Source organism: Trachemys scripta, chromosome 9 (genome assembly GCF_013100865.1).
Source record: "Trachemys scripta elegans isolate TJP31775 chromosome 9, CAS_Tse_1.0, whole genome shotgun sequence".
In the NCBI taxonomy this organism is placed as follows: domain Eukaryota; kingdom Metazoa; phylum Chordata; order Testudines; family Emydidae; genus Trachemys; species Trachemys scripta.
The window spans coordinates 76,422,377-76,442,573 of record NC_048306.1 but is presented as its reverse complement, the minus strand read 5'-3'; the positions used below and the strand labels follow the sequence as shown (position 1 = coordinate 76,442,573).

Below are 20,197 nucleotides of genomic sequence, written 5' to 3'. Positions count from 1 at the left end.
CCCTGACATGTCCGGCTTTTTGGGCTTCAAATCCCCGTCCGGGGGGAAATCCCAAAAAGCTGGACATGTCCGGGAAAATCGGGACATGCGGGCCCGGCGGTGCTCAGCCGGGGGCTGGCCCGGGGCCGGCACCCCAGGGCCCGAGCCGACCCAGGCTGGAGACGCCGGGGGGGCCAGACTAGGCCGCACCTCCTCCCCCCACCCCCACCTTACCTGCTTTAGGCTTCCCGCGAATCAAATGTTCGCGGGAGCAGGGGAGGGGGTGGAGTTGGGGCGGGGACTTTGGGGAAGGGGTGGAGTTGGGGCATGGGTGGGGCTGGGGGTGGGGCCGGGCCCCCGTGGAGTGTCCTCTTTTTGGACACTCAAAATATGGTAACCCTACCCTATGTATTGAAAGCACATGCAGTGTCGAAATGCTCGATTTTCTACCATAAGTGAGAGGATCAGCAGGAGAGGAATGATAATGATTAGCATAATCAAACCAGTCTCTCTTCCCATTCTGAAAGGGCAGTTTGGAACCTGAGCATGTGCAGTGAGATATTTCTCAGGGAGGGTTGCAGGAGATGTGATAGTGGATCTCTAGAATCCTTTGGCATACAGTTGAAAAGAGGTTTACATCAGAAGTATGTACAAATACAATGAATAATTCAATATGCTGCACCCCTTTGAAGCCTCTAAAGATTTTGGCAGCTTTAGCAAATACCCACCGAAGAAGCAGGTATTTTGACAATGTTGTAATCTCAGGATATTGCATTTATTTTTCTTTTTGTTTCCACTGATTCCCCATCCCCTTCCCTCTTTGACAACCTCTACTGCAACACCAGGCAGATTATTATGGGCATTCACTCCCCTTTGAAGTGAATGCCAAAGGCTGCTGAATTGTCTTTTTGCTGTCTAGAAAGCTGGAGTCCTACAGCATGTGTCTCCAAACCTGTCATCCACATGGCATTGGAACAGCAGCAGCACACTGCCAGGCACTTCAGTTATAAGGAGCCTAATACTGTGTTGCTGGGCTAGATAGTAACTAGTCCTGCAGTGCTGTGCAAAAGGAAGGCGGGAGCATCAGGAGCCTTTTTCCTTGTGCTCCTGTGCATTGTTCAGGCAGTCATGGTCTTTGTTGCAGTGTCAGACAAGAAACAAGAGGGTATATCATTGACAGCAATTCTTATAAAGGGGCCCCACACCGCATCCCCTGCACCAGAAAGCAGAGCTGGACCAGAGCAGGGAACGAGTGATGATGATAATGAGGCTAGTCACCTCGATTTCAAGGACAATGTCGACAATCACAGTTTGTACTAATGGGACATTGCGTGACTCCGTAGAACAATTCAGGAAGAACAGTGTTTACCGCACTGGCCAAAGAGCCATTTGCCTAGTTGTGTTGATTGAGCTGCACATTGTTTTCATGCCTGACGCTGTGTTTTCAGCAGCTCAGTGTGATTCTTCTCAAAAGTGTGGACACCCACCCTTAAGACATGGTGTCCTGCAATAAGATCCGTCACCAGTTGCTCAATGGTCGAGTCAGAAATGTTGGTTTTGTGCAGATTTTGTGTCAGAGTGCCTTTGAAACGTTTAATATGCCCTCAATGATTATAATGCTGGCGCTTAATTTTTAAGACTTGTTTTTATAGCTGTGATGCCATTTGAAGAGCTATGAATGGCTTCTTATAGAATCACAGCTAAGAATAGACCAAAAGGGCTATGAGCCAGGACACATTGTTGCTTAACCCCATTTGTGATTGGAAATGGGTCTGTTAGTGGTTTTCAAACTGTGGGTCACGACCCAGTACTGGGTCGTGGAATGTAAGGCACTGGGTCACAGCAGCTCTGGTCAGCACCAGCGACTGGCCGTTAAAAGACCTGGCAGTGGTGCTGCCCGGCTAAGGCAGGCTAGTCCCTACCTGTTCTGACACTGCGCTGCACCCCAGAAGCAGCCAGGAACAGACCCAGCTCCTAGGCGGGGGCACCACGGGGCTCTGTGCGCTGCCCCCGCCTCGTGCACCAGCTCCATACTTCCATTGGCCGGTTCCAAGTTGGGGGGGGGGGTGCTTGTGGGCAAGAGCCGCACTGAGCTGCTTGCACGCCTCCGCCTAGGAGCCGGATCTGCTGCTGGCCGCTTCCAAGGCACAGCACGGTTCACAGTGCCAGGACAGGCAGGAAGCCTACCTTAGTACCCCCGCTGTGCCGCTGACCGGGAGATGCCCAAGGTAAGCCTGTGCCCCAACCCCATGCCCCAATTCCCTGCCCCAGCCCTGAGCCCCCCCAAACCCAGAGCCCCTTCCTGCACCTCAAACCCCTCATCCCTGGCCCCAGCCCAGATCCCCGACCCCTTCCCGCACCCCAACCCCCTGCCCCACCCCAGAGCCTGCACCCCCAGCCTAGAGCCCTGACCCCCTCCCACACCCCAACCCTCTGCCCCAGCCCTGAGCCCCTCCCACACCCCAAACCCTTCATCCCCAGCTCCGTTGGGTCGCGGGCATCAACAATTTTCTTCAACTGGGTCACCAGAAAAAAGTTTGAAAACCACTGTTCTAGATGGCAGTAGTTGTAAAAAAAAAAATTCACACACCAGCAGGGCATATGGAAGGAGAGCTCTCGTGGCTGGTAGAAAGAGAAGAAATTTTTGAGAAGTCACACTTTCTTAAACTGTATTTGTAATATTTTGGTACACTGCAAACACACCCACAAACCTTCTAATATAAATTTCAGTTAATGTGGGGTTACTTTGGTTTAACTTCTGTAACTCTCTCCCTGTAGCTATGATTATGGTAATTTCATTTTTGGGAGAAGATAAGAGAACACTTAACAAAATAGCATCAAGCGTTTAACAGCTGTGGTACCTCATGTTTATCAGGCTGTTTAGTTTGTGGGCAATATGATAAGTGGTCAACTATTTCAGAAAATTTTTCTCAAAACATTCCTCCCACAAATAAGAATTTTTTGACAAAATGGCCATTCTTTCCAGAGCACTGGACTCACTGCTCCTGCACAAACTGAGAGTCTCGCAACGTGTACTTGGAATTTAATACTGTCTGGTGTTTTCTGTGCTGCAGCTGAACTGGTATAATCACTTAGCCAGGGAATTCAGATACTGAGCTCTCTGGAAAATGTGGTGCCAACTACTGATTGGTCCAACTAGGAGAGATTCATGCCCAAATTAATTGACTACGTAGCCAGATATAGTATCTGGATTCAGACTGTTCTACTTCAGAGTGATAGCATAGTCAGCAATCTATTTGAGGATTGCTTTCTCCTCTCCAAGATTTAGACAGGCCTTGAGTATCAAGGCCGTCTTTGAGCTACAAAGCAAGGGAGCTACAGCAGTGGTTTTCAAACTTTTTTTCTGGCGATCCAGTTGAAGAAAATTGTTGATGCTCGCAACCCAACGGAGCTGGGGATGAGGGGTTATGGTTGTGGGAGGGGGTTCTGGGCTGGGGCAGGGGGTTAGGGTGCGGGAGAGGGTCAAGGCTCTGGGCTGGGGTGCAGGCTCTGGGGTGGGGCCATGGCTGAGGGGTTTGGGGTGCAGGAAGGGGCTCCGAGTTTGGGGGGGCCCCAGGGCTGGGGCAAGGAATTGGGGCATGGGGTTGGGGCACGGGCTTACCTTGGGTGGCTCCTGGTCAGCGGCGCAGCGGGGGTGCTAACGCAGGCTTCCTGCCTGTCCTAGCACCACGGACCACGTTGCGCCCAGAAAGCGGCCAGCAGCAGGTCCGGCTCCTAAGTGGAGGCATGCAAGCGGCTCCGTGTGGCTCTTGCCCACAGGCACCGCTCCCACCAGCTCCCATTGGCTGGGAACCAGCCACATTTTCCAGAGAGCTCAGTATCTGAATATCTCAGTATCTGGGAACCAGCCAATGGGAGTGCAGAGCCGGTGCTCGGGGTGGGGGCAGCACACAGAGCCCCGTGGCCCCCCAGCCTAGGAGCCGGACCTGCTGCTGGCCGCTTCTGGAGCGCAGCGCGGTGTCAGAACAGATAGGGACTAGCCTGCCTTAGCCGGGCAGTACCACTGACGGGACTTTTAATGGACCGGTCGGCGGTGCTCACCAGAGTCGCTGCGACCCAGTGCCTTACATTCCGCAACCCAGTACTGGGTCGCGACCTGCAGTTTGAAAACCACTGATCTAGAAAAGCCTTCCTATAACTTTCTGTATGGAGACAGTGCTAGGGCTTGTCTGTATGAGAAAGTTGCATCAGTGTAACTTGAATCAGCTTTTAAACTGATAAAGTTGAACCAGTGCAAAAGGCAGTGTGGACAATCTTATCTTCATAGAAAAGTAATTTATTTCAATTAAGTCTTCAGAACAGATTTAACTAAATTGAAATAAGCCACTCTTCTACAGGTAGTATTCACACAGCCTTCACTATATCTGTTTACATTTACACCATAGGTTATACTGTTTGAACCCTTTTATTATTTTATTTATTTAGTTAGTTAGTTATTAATGAGATGGATCAGGGAGAGTAGCAGACAGCAATATATACCATATACTGTCTGGTCTCTTCAATACAGTTTAGTTCTCTAAAGTATTTTGCATCACAGTTCTCATGAAAGATCAAAGGCTGGATTCAAAGGAGGGAGCCTTGCTCTTCCTCACTCTCCTTTCGCCTCTGCACAAGTTGCCCAGCATTCCACTGGGGAGTGCAGCCCCTGCTTCCTTCTAGCTGCTGTCCCAAAGGGGGCAGTGTTAGGCTGGGAACATCACCCACCACCCTTTCTGTACCACTTACAGAGCTGGCTGAGCAAGGAGCACATTAACCCCTCTCATGGGCCGGTGCTGCTACTGCTCTGGCATGTGCATTCTGGGAACCATGGCAGGAACGGGCCTGAGCCAGATAGAATTTCTCCTTGGGAGTCAAACTTGCAGTGCAGCCGCTCTGTACCTGCGAGTGCCAAGGGCAGAATTTGTCCTGTCGCTGTATGATATTTTTGACCGGTTGGGGATATGTCTGTGTCAAATTGCGAAATCCATTTTGTTTTGTGAATCTCAATTTGTTTCAGGGACTCAGATTTTGTATTGCAACTTCCTTTGTGGATTAGAGTATCCATTTTATAGCAGGGGCTTGACACCTAGTGGAAAGACTATGTCTGAGAAACTATGATAGAGCAATAAAGGGCCATCAAAGCTGAATAACTTTTTTCTACTAGTAGGGCCATTGACTTTTAATTAATCTCTATACAGAAGCCAACCGTGGGTGAGGGAGTGGGCCCAAAAATCTCCCATCTGAAGCACATGAGCAAAAAGGGGACAGAGACTGTTTTAAAAGAAGGATGCTTCACTATGCAAAGGGCTAGACCACGAGCACAGGGAAGAAGACCAGGATAATGAAGGCAGGGAAGGGTTGCCTAGCCTAAGGATGTTGCTCAAACCCAGGACAAACAGGAGGAGTGAGATCAGACATGGGGGAGAGGGCGGATCAGGCTGTGTTCAGGATTTAGTTATTTTTCCCAAGATCTGTAACTCTATAGTGTGCTCTGTTAAGAGTAAACCGTAATGTTAAACACATTCCTTTGTTAAACCTGTGTTCCTTGCTTTCCAGCCATTTGTCTTGGATTTAACTAGAAACCAGAGCTCCCACAGCCAGGTGGACTCTGGGGAATCTTGTCTAAGCAACCGAGGTCTTGGGATGGGTGGGCTGAGGCCCTGGTTACAAGATTTAAGAAGGCCCAACTGCAAGGAAATTGCCCAAGAAGGATATCATACACATGGTCTACACCCAAGAGCATGCCTGTGAGATCCAGAGCTACGAACAGTGGCCAGCCTCTGCCCAGAACCAGCAGGGTTATTATAACCATGGGGGATTCATCAGATGGGTTCACTAACAGACTGGTCTATCCAGAGAGGAGAACTGGGCTAGGTTGTAATAGTATGGTATAGCAAACCAGTGTTGAACAGACCATAGGCTGTGGAGCCAGTGGGGGTACCCAGGCCATGACCCAACAAATTTTTGGCCAAGCCAAACCTGACTGGCATGGCAACCCCAGGCACCAGGTCACAATGCTACTCACTCAAATTTGGCCTGTCAGCCCCTTATGCCAGGGTTTATATGCCCTTGCCTGAACCCCATTGCATACCACCAGAACCTTTAATTTGTGCGCCCCCTGCCCCCAAACTATCAACAGTTATGCGTTGTCTCTGATGGAGGGGCAGCCAAGCCAGACCTGAGTGGCTCTGTGACCCCATGCATCAAGTCACCACACCACTTGCTCATATTTGGAGTAGGTAGGTACAAGGACTAATAGGATGGGTTAAGCTGCTGGTGGGCAGGGTACCTGAGAGGTGGAAAAGGAGAGTCAGGTTGGGAGGGAATCTGTGCCCCCTCCCCCCGCACACACTTTAAATGGCACTTCGCGGCCCCTGGAACAGACTACAATGGTGTTGGGAGTTGGCTTATCTTCATGAGGGAGAACTGCATTAGTAGCACAGCTGTCATTACTGACTTTAGATGAATAACCTGACACTTCATCTGGTTCATGATGAGTTTACTTGGCTTACATCTGCAACCCCTCTCTCCTCAGCCTTTGGAGCAACAGCCATTTATATAGGTACCTCAAGCTCAAATTAGACTGCTGCTTGCCTTTTATTTTGACCCTTTTGCGTTTCCTTAACAAGCAGCTGATCTCTTGTGTGGCCATGTTGCATAACCTTGGAGACTGCAACACTGGAAAGCTACCAAAGGAATCAGGGTCTTGAAGGATGAGGTGGAGGTTGTTTGGTGTCTTTGAAAAGAGGGAGGCAGCTCCAATCATACAGGGCTTCCTGGAAGAAGGCAGAAAGTGGGAAAAGAAGGCACCTCAGTATTCCTGGGATAGGTTAATTAGAAAGTCTTCCATAGAGAGAGAAGGTATTTATCTCCATCCTCCATTTAACTTAAAACAGAGTCTATGGAAGTGTACAGATTATTCAAAATCTTATTTGACTCCTTCCCCCTACTTCCCTCCTGCCCATCGTTTTGATTTAACATAACACTTTCCCAGTGACTTAGTAGACCAGTGGAGTGAAGACATCTTCCTGAGTAATGGAATTCACTAGCTACTCTGAATTAACTATGTCTTTGACAGTGTTTGAGAACAATTATGGAAAATTACTTGGAGAGAGCTTTCAGCTGCCAATATATCATTACCTGCTGTAGAAACACAGGAGACTGGAATAGCATACCTGCTAGGCATCTGACAGTTTTAATCAAAAGAGTTGCAAAACTCCCTTACTGTGCATCCACCTACTGATTGTAAACAAACATTCACTTCAGAAATGGCCTTTCTCCTCTACCAGCGTGTGACTCTTACCTCAGTAGATTTTCTTTGGCTGGGCTGTGATGCAGATTCCCCGTGATAGATAATTGGTAGATACTCACAGTCATTGCTGGTCATCACTAATATCACCTTTTCCAGTAAAGTACATTTTATAGACCAATCTCTTTCTACATTCATTTTTCTCTATTTCTAGTCAGATTCAAGGACTTCTGCTATTATAAGTGGCACCAAAACTTGTTAAAATGTTGGTTTTATGTAGTATGGTCCCTTGTGAATACAGGCTGCTGCATACAGGAAGGTTTCCCAGTCACCTTTGCACAGACAGGATTATTCAGTCTGATATTCCTTACAGTTCCAATGAACTTATTTTGCATTCTGGAAATTGCAAAACTGGCATGACATCCAGCAGGAACAAACTTTAGGTAATGAAGGTGACCAAATTAAAAAATGTCACCTCGTAAATCTTCACTATTTTTGGTGATGCACACAATGAGGTCCCAATCTTGATCTCATTGCCGCCAGTGACAAAATTCCCAGTGGCAGCAGGAGCAGGCCCAAAGTTTTGTGTTTTGTCCTGTGTGTTTTACCTGAGAAATAGATATCAAAAGTTGTTTGGTTTTTGTTCTGCTTAGCAGTGACCGAATAAGTTACATGCAAGTCATGTCCTATGCTTATCATCCATTGCCTTCTGCCCTTCCTTTAATTGGGGGAACACCTCAGGAGCAGTGACACAAGCCTGAGCCAGTAAAAAGATGCCATCCATTCTGAATAGGACTTGGTTCCAAATACCCGGGAGAGAAGTATATTAATATTCACAGTTATTTGGCCTCAGACTCAGTTCTACTCTAGAGTATTGGCTAAACTTACTTTTAAATTATTTTACATCCTTGCAAACAGAATAAATAGTTCCCATATTGAGTCAGTATTTTCTGCCCCTTGCCAAAATCTTATCATTAATAATGTATGAAGGCCCCAGTTATGACTGGAAAACATATTGCCCAAATTGCTAAAATATGGCCTTGAATGGCTTAAAGATTGTATTGTAGCAAAACAGATCCTAGCAAACCTTCTCCTGCATATTTTTTTGTGCTTCTTTCCTCTCTCTGCCCCGTTATTCTCCCAGCTTGATTTTTTTTTTTGGTTGGTCTTTATAGTTTATGCTTTAAAAAAATCCTTTTCAATAAGCTTTGGTGCAGTAGTAGAAATTTGGCAGTGCTCTAGGATTCAGATATAATAGTGTCACGTATGTCACTCACGTGAGAGCGAACTTAGGTTCTATCTGCTGTCATCCACCTGATTTGAATTGTAAGTGGGAAGGCTGCCCAGCAGGCTTTATAATTTAGCGTGGCAAACAAGATGACATGGTGTTACAAAAAGGCTCTGAGTCTGTTTACTCTTCGCATACTCAACTCATATCTTGACAATTAAATGAAACATAATACTAAGCGTCTATCCTAAAATATGGTGTTAAGGTAAAAGTTACTCACTTACAAGTGAAGAGTCCAGATTGGCCAGTATCACTGGAAGAGTAAGCTACAGGTACAATAAAACACGTGGCACCAAATTCTGCCCTCAGGTATTCATACTTGTTCAACTCACCTGGATGTTAAATGGAGTTGCATGTGTGAGGAAAGAATTTGGCCTTAAGTAAAGAGAAAATTTGGCTTCAAGTGAAGAGTAAGTTACAGTACAATCACGTGAGATTAGAGGTCTTGAGCAAACAGCAATAAACTTCATTAACAACCATTTAAACACCAAAAGGTCCTCATTGCAATCCGGACTGACTCTGCTTTCCTCAAACACCAGTAAAGGGTTCTTAGTTGTCCTAGGGCAGACGTGGGCAAACTATGGCCCATGGACCACATCCGGCCCGTGGGACTCTCCTGCCCAGCCCCTGAGCTCCTGGCTGGGGAGCCTAGTCCCCAGTCCCTCCCCCGCTGTCCCTCCTCCCCTGCAGCCACGCCGGCCGCGCTCTGGCCTGCCGCTCCCGCTGGGCAGCGTGGGAACTGCAGCTGGCTCTGGCCGGGTGTCGCGGCTGCGAGCTCCTGCTGCTGGTAAGGGGGCGGGGAGTTGGGTAAGGGGGATTGGGTAAGGGAGCGGGGGGTCCTGGGGGGCAGTCGGAGGAGAGGGCAGTTGGATGGGGTGGAGGTTCTGGGGTGGTGGTCAGGGGATGGGGAACAGGGAGGGTTGGGAGTGGGAGTCGCAGGGGGCCTGTCGGGGCGGGGATGTGGATAGGAGTCGGGAGGGCAGTCAGGGGACAGGGAGCGTTGGATAAGGGGGTGGGATCCCGGGGGGGCAGTTAGGGGCGGGGGGTCCCAGGAGCGGGTGGTCGGGATGAGGAGCAGAGGGCGGTTGGATAGGGGGTGGGAGTCCTGGGGGGGCTGTCAGGGGGCGGGGGAGTGAATAGGGGTCAGGGGACAGGGAGTGGGGGGGTTGGATGGGTTGGGAGTTCTGAGGGGGAAGTGGGAGGGGGCGGATAGGGGGTGGGGGCCAGGCTGTTTGGGGAGGCACAGCCTTCACTACCCGGACCTCAATACAGTTGCACAATCCCGATGTGGCCCACGGAGCAAAAAGTTTTCCCACCCCTGTCCTAGGCAAAGAAACTCTGAATATTCTGTTACATCATGTTTATGGTATTAGTTGAGACAATCTTAATTTTAGCTTTTCATAAAGTTTTCTTTACTAATCTAATTTCAAAACTAGTGGGAATAGTTACTGTCATATTAAAGGAGTTAGATATTTTCCTATTAAAGTGGCTGAAATTGGTTGAATGGAGAAAGATTTTCTACCAGGATTTGTAGAAACTGCTCCTTTAATTCATTTTTTTTTTAAATTAGTAATTGAGGTGAATAACTGATATGACTTTATTGATTCTTACACCTCTGAATAGGAGACGTATTCCTTTGGGCCATCCCTAGGAAATAATGCACCTTATGTAATCATCCATTTTGCCATTAGATGTCACTGTTGTTCCACAGAAATACAGTCACAAGGGTGTTTCTCTGGATTTGTCTCTTAAAAAGAGAGTTTAGAGAAACAAGTTTCAAATGTTTGCGTCAGCTCTAATTACGGATTTATCATCTTCTGTACAATGTACATGAAACAGATCATTAACACCATAGGCAGTTCACCCTAAAGATTGTTGGATCAAATTCCTGATTCCTGGATAATGTTTTAGCTACTCTGTTACTCATCCAGATGGTGCTGTTATAAGATCTAATAAATTAGTCTGTCTAGTAGTTGACAGTCTATTTTTAGCCCCTGACTCTGGTCTCTTTTATACCATTATAAATCAGGAATAATTCCATTAAATCAATGGAATTACACTGCTATAAAACAAATGTGAGATCAGAATCAGGTTCTTAAAAAGTTTTATAATTGCCACTTTGAGTCATGCCTTAATTCTTTCAAAGGGCTTGGCTTCAATACAGAGTTAACTCGAGTTATAAGTTGGGCATGGCTCCTGACTCACATCCTACCAACACACAAACCCCCTGAATGTGGTGCTGCTTTTAACTCGAGTTGATTGGCTCATTGGGGAGTACATAGGCTACAGTTCAAGTTCGTATAACTTGTCAGCTGCTAGCACAGTCACTCTGTGGTGCTAATGCAATCGCTGTGCAGTAATTCAGTTGCTGTGGGCAGCTATGTGTTATTTTGCAGCATGAGTGCTCACCTGATATAGGCCAACTCCAGTGTAGTTAACTCTGCAGTGAAGACCTAGTCATGGTCTGTAGCAGGGATATGCGTGCCAAAGGTGGCACGCGAGCTGATTTTCAGTGGCACTCACACTGCCCGGGTCCTGGCCACCGGTCCGGGGGGCTCTGCATTTTAATTTAATTTTAAATGAAGCTTCTTAAACATTTTAAAAACCTTATTTACTTTACATACAACAATAGTTTAGTTATATATTATAGACTTATAGAAAGAGACCTTCTAACAATGTTAAAACGTATTACTGGCACATGAAACCTTAAATTAGAGTGTATAAATGAAGACTCGGCACACCACTTCTGAAAGGTTGCTGACCCCTGGTCTGTAGCTTTGGAGAACATCTGCTCCTGTAGACAGTATGTGACTTCTTAAACCAGCAATCATAATTATAGTGTTTGGAATCAAGTTCCCAAGTAAAAACAATTGAATTGTAGACTCACTTCTTATTAGAATGGGTATTTCAGATGTAAAGGCACTTTGCTGCCATGTCTCTGAGATGTTTGAGTAACTTTACCTTTTTTCTTACTCTCTTATTTATTAATTTTTATTTAGGAAGCTGCACTATGCAGACAACTTCCCATGGAATCAGAGAATATGGCCCCAGTTCAGACTGCTGTGAACACACCTGCCATGACACAAGACATGAGGACTATTACAAATAATGGATCGGATCCTTTCCTGAACAGGCAAGTTAATGTCCTCTTCATCAACTGCTTGGTTCTGTTGTTTTATCTGTGGCACAGATTGTTTTGCAGATGCATTTCCCTAGCAAACTCCTAAATTCTTAAAGTTTTATAAAGATTTGCAAAATTCTAGTGCAACTCTGAAAACTTAGCGGTGTCGTCTCAAGAAGGAACTGGCCACATCTTAACCATTCAGACATTTATTTTATGAAAATTATATGGACAGTAGTACTTTTTCAGTGAGAGAGACCAGGTAAGATGAAAACTTTGTTTATGCTTCAGATGACAGAAGAGGACCTTAAAAAAAAAAGTATGTTGAAGACAGTATTACAGATAGATTACATTATTTTAGATTGCAGAACTATTGGAATGCAATTTTTATATCTAGAGAAAGTTTTAGTTTTTTTCCCCTCCAAAATAAAAACTGGTTCTACAGCAACCACTAGATATTTGGCTCTAGACTTTAAAAAAATGGCCTCCAATTGTAGGCTGAGTTTCATGTTTACAGTTGCACCCATTTAAAAGCCTAACTACATTCACAAGTCATGTGTTTAAATCTCCAAATGGGTGCAGTTGCAGAAACAAAATTGTCTCTGCAGTACTGGAGGCCAGATTGAGGCCTGACTAAAAATATCAGGGCAATATTTACAAAATGGTATGGGGAAGACAGTGCCCAAATCCTATGCACTGCTCTGAAAATGCCTGTCTGAAAATGTTACATAGGTTGGGCCTGGTTCTATGTTATTGTGTACTAGTGCAAATGACCACACATAGTGCCCATCTAACGACGTATTTAAGTCTAGTGTTTGGACTATTGTTCTCCTTTTCTCAACCACCACCCTCAGGGATTATTTCTAAGAATATCTTTACTGAGGCTTCTTCATGTTTCAATTCATAGTGGGCCATACCATTCCAGGGAACAGAGCACAGACAGTGGCCTAGGCTTAGGATGCTACAGTATACCAACAACACCTGAAGATTTCCTCAGCAATGTAGATGAGATGGACACAGGTAGGAACAAGGAATATACTTATTTTGCTTAAAATTTCATAAATTGTGTTTTATAACCAAATTTCTAATTGTGTGAAATGAGTAATAATCTCTCATCCTTCCACATATAGGAATAGACAGGCCATGGGGCCCCCTCCTGCAGGGTGCTCAGTGCATTTGGTCACATTTATGCCAGCATTTGTTAAAGGTACTCAGCACTTCACAGGATGGGGCCTATGAAGAGTATTGTCTCTACTGGAACCCTTAAGTTATAATGCATGAAAGCCTCCTCCTATTAAAATTAGGGATGTAAAAGATTAACCAGTTAACTGATAAAGCATCAGTCTTATCGGTTTTGGTTAACAGTTAATGGTTAAACTCCACTGCCTGCCAGAGCCCAGGACTCCGCTGCCGCCCTGGGGATGGCAGCCGGGAGGGATCCCGGGTGCACAGCCGGCAGCAGAGTCCCAGGTGTGGGGCTGGCAGCCGGGACCTGGGCGCGGGGGCTGGCAGTGTGGCCCCCGTGTAAAACGTGGGTGTGCTGCAGCACCCCCCACACCACTAGTTCCCTGGTTAAATGTCTAACCTTGTAACCGATAAAATTTTTATCAGTTACACGGTTACTTTTTTTAACCACTATTTACGTCTCTAATTGAAATAAATAGACCTTCTGCAGCTGACTTCACTGGGGCCTTGATTTCGACCAGTCCTAATAAATAAGGTTAAGATTTTTTCATGGATATTTTTAGTAAAAGTCATGGGCAATAAAGAAAAATTCATAGAAGCCCGTGACCTGTCCCTGACTTTTACTAAAAATATCCATCACAAAATGGGGAGCTGCTGGGCAGCTGCAGGGGCCTGGCTGGGAGCTCCAGGGGCCCCCACCACCCATGGGGGCTCAGAGCTCCAGGGTATCTCCCCTCCGCAGCTCTGAGCCGCGGGGTCCCCCGCTGCCAGAGGCCGGCAGCTGTGGGGTCCCCCCTTGACCATGGCCACTGGGAGCCCTCCGGCACCCCCAGCCTGAGGAGCTCTCAGTTGCCTGTGGTGTCTGGGAGCTGCGGGGTCCCCCACGACCTATGACAGCTGGTAGGTGCGGGGTACTCCCGCTGCCTTGGGTGGCAGTGGTACCCTGTGGCTCTGGCCACCCCAGGCGGCAGCGGTACGCTGAAGCTCCCAGCTGCCTGCGGGATAAAGTCACGGAGGTCTTTGGAAGTCATGGATTCCGTGACTTCCATGACCTCTGTGATAAAATCATAGCCTAACTAATAAAAAGATGCTTTAAGATATAGTCGGAGCATGCACTACCAATTGAGAGCCCAGTCCTGCATTCCTTGCCCTCCCAATACTCTGAGGTATGCAAGGAATGATGAATTGGATGCTAAGGGTAAGAGTTTAAAATTGTCAACCAGATCTCCTAGGTGGCTTTGAAAGACCTCAATCTAAATGTATGTAGGACCGTTGAAAAGTTAATATAACATAGTACAGTACTGCACTTCTACAGTACTTAGTACAATGGGCCCTAATCCATGATTGAGGCCTGTGAGTGCTATCACAATATAAATAACTTCCAGCAAGCATATACCACTCAACTGCTTGCAGTGGAATCTGATATAGTAAAACTCTATTTATAGTCGGGTGACCAGACAGCAAGTGTGAAAAGTCAGGACGGGGGTGGGAGGTAATAGGAGCCTATATAAGAAAAAGACCCAAAAATCGGGACTGTCCCTATAAAATTGGGACATCTGGTCACCCTAATTTATAGTGAAGAATAAAACCTGCTTATTGTTTCCCTGGTCATGCAAATGAAAAATTGTAGTTGTTGTTAGAGTGAACTCTGCTTATAGTTTTTCTGTTAACAGTATTAGTGACTTCAGGATTCCACTTTATTACTGATATGGTTAGCTGCAGGGCTGTTATTCATATATGGGTGAGATTCACAATGTGGGTCCTAATATTCTGACTCCAGATACAAACAGCACCCAATTCAAGCTCCCAGATTGGCATCTTTGTGGGGCAGCTGGCCCCCTTCTCAGCTTTCTTGATCTACGTCAGTCACTGATTTCAGTGGGAATTTGGGGCATGCAAGGAATGTGTAGGGTCAAGTTCTTCAGTGGCAACTTGAAAAAGGGAGCACAATAAGGGGCCCTGTTTTTCATCTGTCAGTATGGAGAGTTGTGTGTGAAATCCCCCTGACAGAAAATTGAAGATATAGCCCAAAAGTGAGCCAGTGAGTTTTGGAAGGATTTCCTATGTATCTGCCCCAGATTTGATTTGCGGGGATATAGGACCAGATTCTTCCTTTACTCATTTGGCCTGATACTTGACACCACTAAGGCCTGGTCTATACTACCCGCCTGAATCGGCGGGTAGAAATCGACCTCTCGGGGATCGATTTATCGCGTCCCGTCGGGACGCGACAATCGATCCCCGAATCGGCGCTCTAACTCCACCAGCGGAGGTGGTAGTAAGCGCCGCCGACAAAAAGCGGCAGAAGTCGATTTTGCCGCCGTCCTCACAACGGGGTAAGTCGGCTGTAATACGTCGAATTCAGCTACGCTATTCACGTAGCTGAATTTGCGTATCTTAAATCGACTCCCCGCTGTAGTGTAGATGTACCCTTAGTCAGTGGAATTCTTCGGGAATAAAGTACTACCCCACATGAGTAAGCATGGCAAAATCTAATCCTAGGTGAATTGGTTTTAGCTCTTCCACATCTCTGCTTTGTCTAGTTCTGTGGGAATTCATTGCGTCATGAGAACAGTCTCCTAAGAAGAACAATTGCATTGGGATTTCCTTTCCAAACATGTATCCAGTTCATTGAGATATTGATTTTTTTGGTATTATGATCTTCACATTGTTTAAAAGATGAAAGTAAACGATTAGTAAACACATCAGTTCTTTCCAGCTACTGAAATAAGTGAGTGAAGTCAATGGGACTCAAGACTCCCTTTGAAATCAGTGGGAGTTCTGGGTGTGCAGTGAGTACAGTCATGCCCTTAATTATTTTACTGTTCATTATTGTTAATTGAGCCCAAAAAATAGAGTAATAACATTGCAAAGGAAAGTTCCTGTAAAACAGTCATTAGCCTTAGTTTGAACTATGGGCTATGGATGAAATTCACTCCTGTGCAGAGAGCCAGAGCACAGTGCTCAAGTGGGGTTTGACTCCATTAGCCCTCTGCACAGGGATGAATATCACTGTACTGCTTAAGTGAGGGGACAGAGGCTGCTCATTCAAATACTGTTCAAAAGAACTTTTTTGTGCTTTTGAAGCACAACAAAAGAGAAATCCTTCTCTGGATATGCTTTTCTGTAAGCAAAGGAGGCTTGACGGTAGTGTTTATAGAAGATACTTGTAATGCAGTGATTGTGGGAGGCGGAGGGGGGGAGTGTGCCTATGATTTTCAGCGTGTGCATTGTTTTAGAATCATTTTTAGAAGGGAGCCAGCATCTCTACGATTTCTTCTTTCTTTTACAGGCGAAACTGTGGCGCAGACTCCCATGAATGTAAGTTCGCAACAGACACGTTTCCCTGATTTCCTCGACTGTCTTCCAGGAACAAATGTAGACCTTGGGACTTTAGAGTCTGAAGACCTGATCCCTATCCTCAATGATGTGGAGTCCGTACTCAACAAGAGTGAGCCGTTCCTCACCTGGCTGTAATTAATCACTCAGTGCTGATTCAGCCCTTAATACAAGCCAACATTTCCTTTCCCTCTTGAAATAGAGGTAGAGCATCTGAAAATCTTCAGATATACACTTGCTGCCTTAATGACTTGCTATATCACCTTTATGGTCAATTTAACCTGTGCCTAAATTTGATTGACAGTAATTTAAATATAAAATATATATTTCTTTCTGTTTTTCAAGAACTGCTTCTGCACATCTGTAACCTGTGTTTCCTTTACAGATCATATAGAAGTGTTTCTTTTTGGGGGGATGGGAATCGCAGATGGGCAGAGTATGGGATAGAAATCTGTGTCCATGATTAAACTCATGGGCTCTCAGTTAAAATTACGACTCTTAATGAACCAAAAAAGCTGACCACACATAGGCAGCTTGGTTCAAAAAAACCTGCACAGAATCAGACCACAAGTGCAGTTTTATAATTATATTTATGACAATAGTACCAAATGCTTTTTTATCTATTTAACTTGAGCTTTGAGCTTTAAAATCATTGTATTATTAGTAAGATTATGCAGTATGGAATACAGAATAATTCTGATTCCATAGCAACTATGATAATCCTCATTATACATTTGCAAAGGCACAAACCGTACTATTGCAGTTTATTTTCAGTATATTACTGTATAGCTTCCGGATAAATACTTCCAATTTGAAAGTAGCTGAGTAGTTCAGTAACAGTTTGACACTACAATAATATTGTAAAATAACCAGATTGGTACTAACTACCACCTTAAAAAAAATCATAAACATGTAATTTTAAAAAAATGCATCTTAGATTTTGATGTTTATTTTATTAAGCACTACAATTTTATAACTAAATACATGAACACATTTTTTTAAATAAATCTGTGGCAACTCTATTTTTGACAACTGCAAAAATATACTTAAAAATCAGGACAGAAAAGAGTGGCACAACTTGACAATACCATAAGCAGTTTAAAAAAAAAAAAAAAAGCCTTGTTCTTCTTGTTTTCAGTAGTAGTGTTTTTTAACTGACAATATCAATGAAACTGTACAGGTAACTGAATACTTGTAAACAGATGGTCACTTTATCAGATCAGTGATAACCAGGCAGGTGCTTGTATGTCTGGTAAAGTTGCTAAAATCCTAATCCTTGTTGCTTGCTAGAGTTGGTATACAAGACACATGGCATACTATCCTGTATATTCATATCAACTGTATATCCTATAATGGTTTCTTTTTCAAATGTTTGGGGCTGAGAAAGCATCAAGGACACAAAGCATGCAAAGTTTCCCTGAAATGCAAATGAAGTCCTGAAATTCTTAAGTATTTTGAACTTATTATTATTTATAATCTATGAATTTAAGCTTTTTATTTTGAAAAAAAATGTATCTGTTTATGAAAGGCATTAATACAAGTCTCTGAGCTTGATCCAGTTTATGTGGGGAAAGCAAGAGATGTAGCACTCAGTGTAAATGTCTGTTTGTCAGGTCTAATCCATAAGATCCTATCTGTGCACCAGAATATTGGACACTAAAGAATTTTGTCTATCTTGTTGGGAAAGAGGCAGGTGAAAGGGTTAGAGATGAAGTGGCAGAAATATGGACTAGATTGGAAAGGTGAATGATTAAGTAACAGAAAATAATAACCGTACCTGAGAGGGAAGGATGGCTGCAGATAGGGACACACGTGTAAGGAGAACCAGCTGTGTTCACTTAAACAATACCATACCATGAACCCAATACAAGAAACTTCCTTGTGAGGGAAGAGCTGCTTGGTTGCATGTTACCACAGTGGCATGGAATCTGTCTTGTCTTTTAAGCAAGAGAGGAGCGAGACCTACCCAATGAAGTTCTATTATACAGAGAAGACTAGTTCTTTATATATGTATTTTAATATAACACGGGATGAGGAGGCAGAGTTGCATCTGCACAGAATATTGCTGAATGGGCATTGTTTTATTTTTTTTCCCCCCACTTATGTTAGAACTAAGCATTAAGATACTGGAAATTATCTTTCTGAACAAACAAGGGACCGAGTGGGGCTGAACGTTGTTACTGTATTATCATGAATCATGTTTCAGGTTATAAACTTAAATGAAAATCAGATGGTCCTACGGTTTTGTTCTTTTAGTTACACAAATGGCTTTATATAGTCAGATAATTTGGGATTTATGGTATCTGATTTTGACAGTAAAACTTTTAAAGCCAAATCCTCAGCTGCTGTATGATCAGTTAAGCTCCATTGAAGTCACTGGCCTAATAGTACAATGTACACCAGGGGATCTGAACCCTACCATGATTCAGTCAAACTTATAATTAAAGTTTAGAAAAATTAGTGTAAGCATTTACTAGTAAGTCAGTGTTTTTAATTGTTTTTTATTTTTTTGTCATAAAAAACAAAGCTCCACAGAGCAGAATTCTAAATCTGGTGCCTGCTTCTCCACATGTATACTGGTGTAGGTCGGGAGGGTTGAGTGAAGAGAATAAGGCCCAGAAACATTACATTTTGTAATTGTTTTCATATTCCTGTGATCATAAAACAGCAGCAGAGTTGAATGGAAAGGTGCTATGTAAACCATTATTGCTACTGTAAAGCCAACTGCCTGTAAGTTAGGTCAACCCTTTTTTCATTCTGAATCAAATGATGGTGAAGATAAAGTAATTTTTTACACCACAACATGTTCTTTTTTCTACAGAGAGTATGTGCTGGATCACATGCACAAACACTCTCCCCCATCCCCATATTATCCTGTTTGTTGTGAAGTCCTCCTTTCAAGGAGTTTTCTGACTTTAAAAACAGGCTGTGACAGAAGTATAAGTATTCAAAAAGCATATGTATTTGTAATTCTATTGAAACAATTTAATTTTTTACAATATTTCACTATTATTTCAATTTGTAAAATTACATTTATTGTACTGAATTCACACTGTCTACTTGTCTCAATACAGTAAATATGCTAGTGGGACAGTTGTACTGTTGACCATCACTGAGAGTGACATACATAAATGTTGGGGCTACGAAGTAATAGGATGTTAATTACAACTTGTATTCTGATAACACTATTAGAATGTAACTTTTTGGGGAGGGTGGGTTGACTATGAAAACAAATGCTGGGGTGTTTTGGGGGGCTGAGAGAGTTTAAAATGTCTTTTGAATATGGGAAAATGGGTGATGAAACAAACTGTTTCTTAATACACTGCATCCATGTATGTGCTAATACTTTAACTTTTTTATTTACTTTCTAATTTTATGTTATGATGTGTGAGCAGTTGTTTTTAATTTAGGTTATTTTGCATACAGAGGGTATGCATCAGAATCAATCAGATCAAACTATTGTACCCGGAGTTTGGTTCTGGTTTTTATTTCTTTGATCTTATACAAGAGAAAATAAATAAATGAATTAAAGCTTTTGGCTGCATTTTTGTTCCGTACAAATTTTTTTATTATTATTTCTCTGGAGGATTTTAGAACTTGCTGAGCATTGTGTAACTCCACTTGGAATAAAGTAAAGAAGCAGTTCTGTGGAAAGAGATTACCTTTGGCTTAAGTGGCCAACATTTAGCAAAAGAAACCTTAAGATACAGAATTATGGTTCAGGTTATTAATAGCTATGAGTAGGTATTAGGTGATAGATATCCTGGTTACACCCACCCATGCCACATCCAACATGCATCCCAGAGGCACACTACTCATTTGACCCCACACCACCTCCTAACTCACCACTATTAGTGCTTCACTGCAGTGTCACTCAATGAATTTCATTTCCAGAGAGGACCACCACTCTAAGGTCAATGTACCACTTAAGCCCTCACAATACAGTGTAAGTGGTGCATTGGCCTGGGGCTGCCCCTCTGCCCAGGGCGTGAATTTCACATTAACAGAATATTTTTCATCATTTGCTGAAGACAAG

The 20,197-nt window shown here is 44.1% G+C and overlaps 1 protein-coding gene across 1 annotated transcript in view; it reads left to right on the top strand.

The window, feature by feature from the left end:
- The window catches only part of WWTR1 (WW domain containing transcription regulator 1), a 126,009-nt gene extending 106,317 nt beyond the window's left edge, over nucleotides 1–19,692 (top strand). The window contains exons 4-6 of the mRNA XM_034780495.1: nucleotides 11,516–11,649; nucleotides 12,545–12,657; nucleotides 16,115–19,692. Of these exons, the coding sequence (XP_034636386.1) occupies nucleotides 11,516–11,649; nucleotides 12,545–12,657; nucleotides 16,115–16,299 (432 nt within the window). The 3' untranslated portion in view covers nucleotides 16,300–19,692. The remainder of the gene's footprint in view (nucleotides 1–11,515; nucleotides 11,650–12,544; nucleotides 12,658–16,114) is intronic.
- Nucleotides 19,693–20,197: the final 505 nt, after the last annotated feature.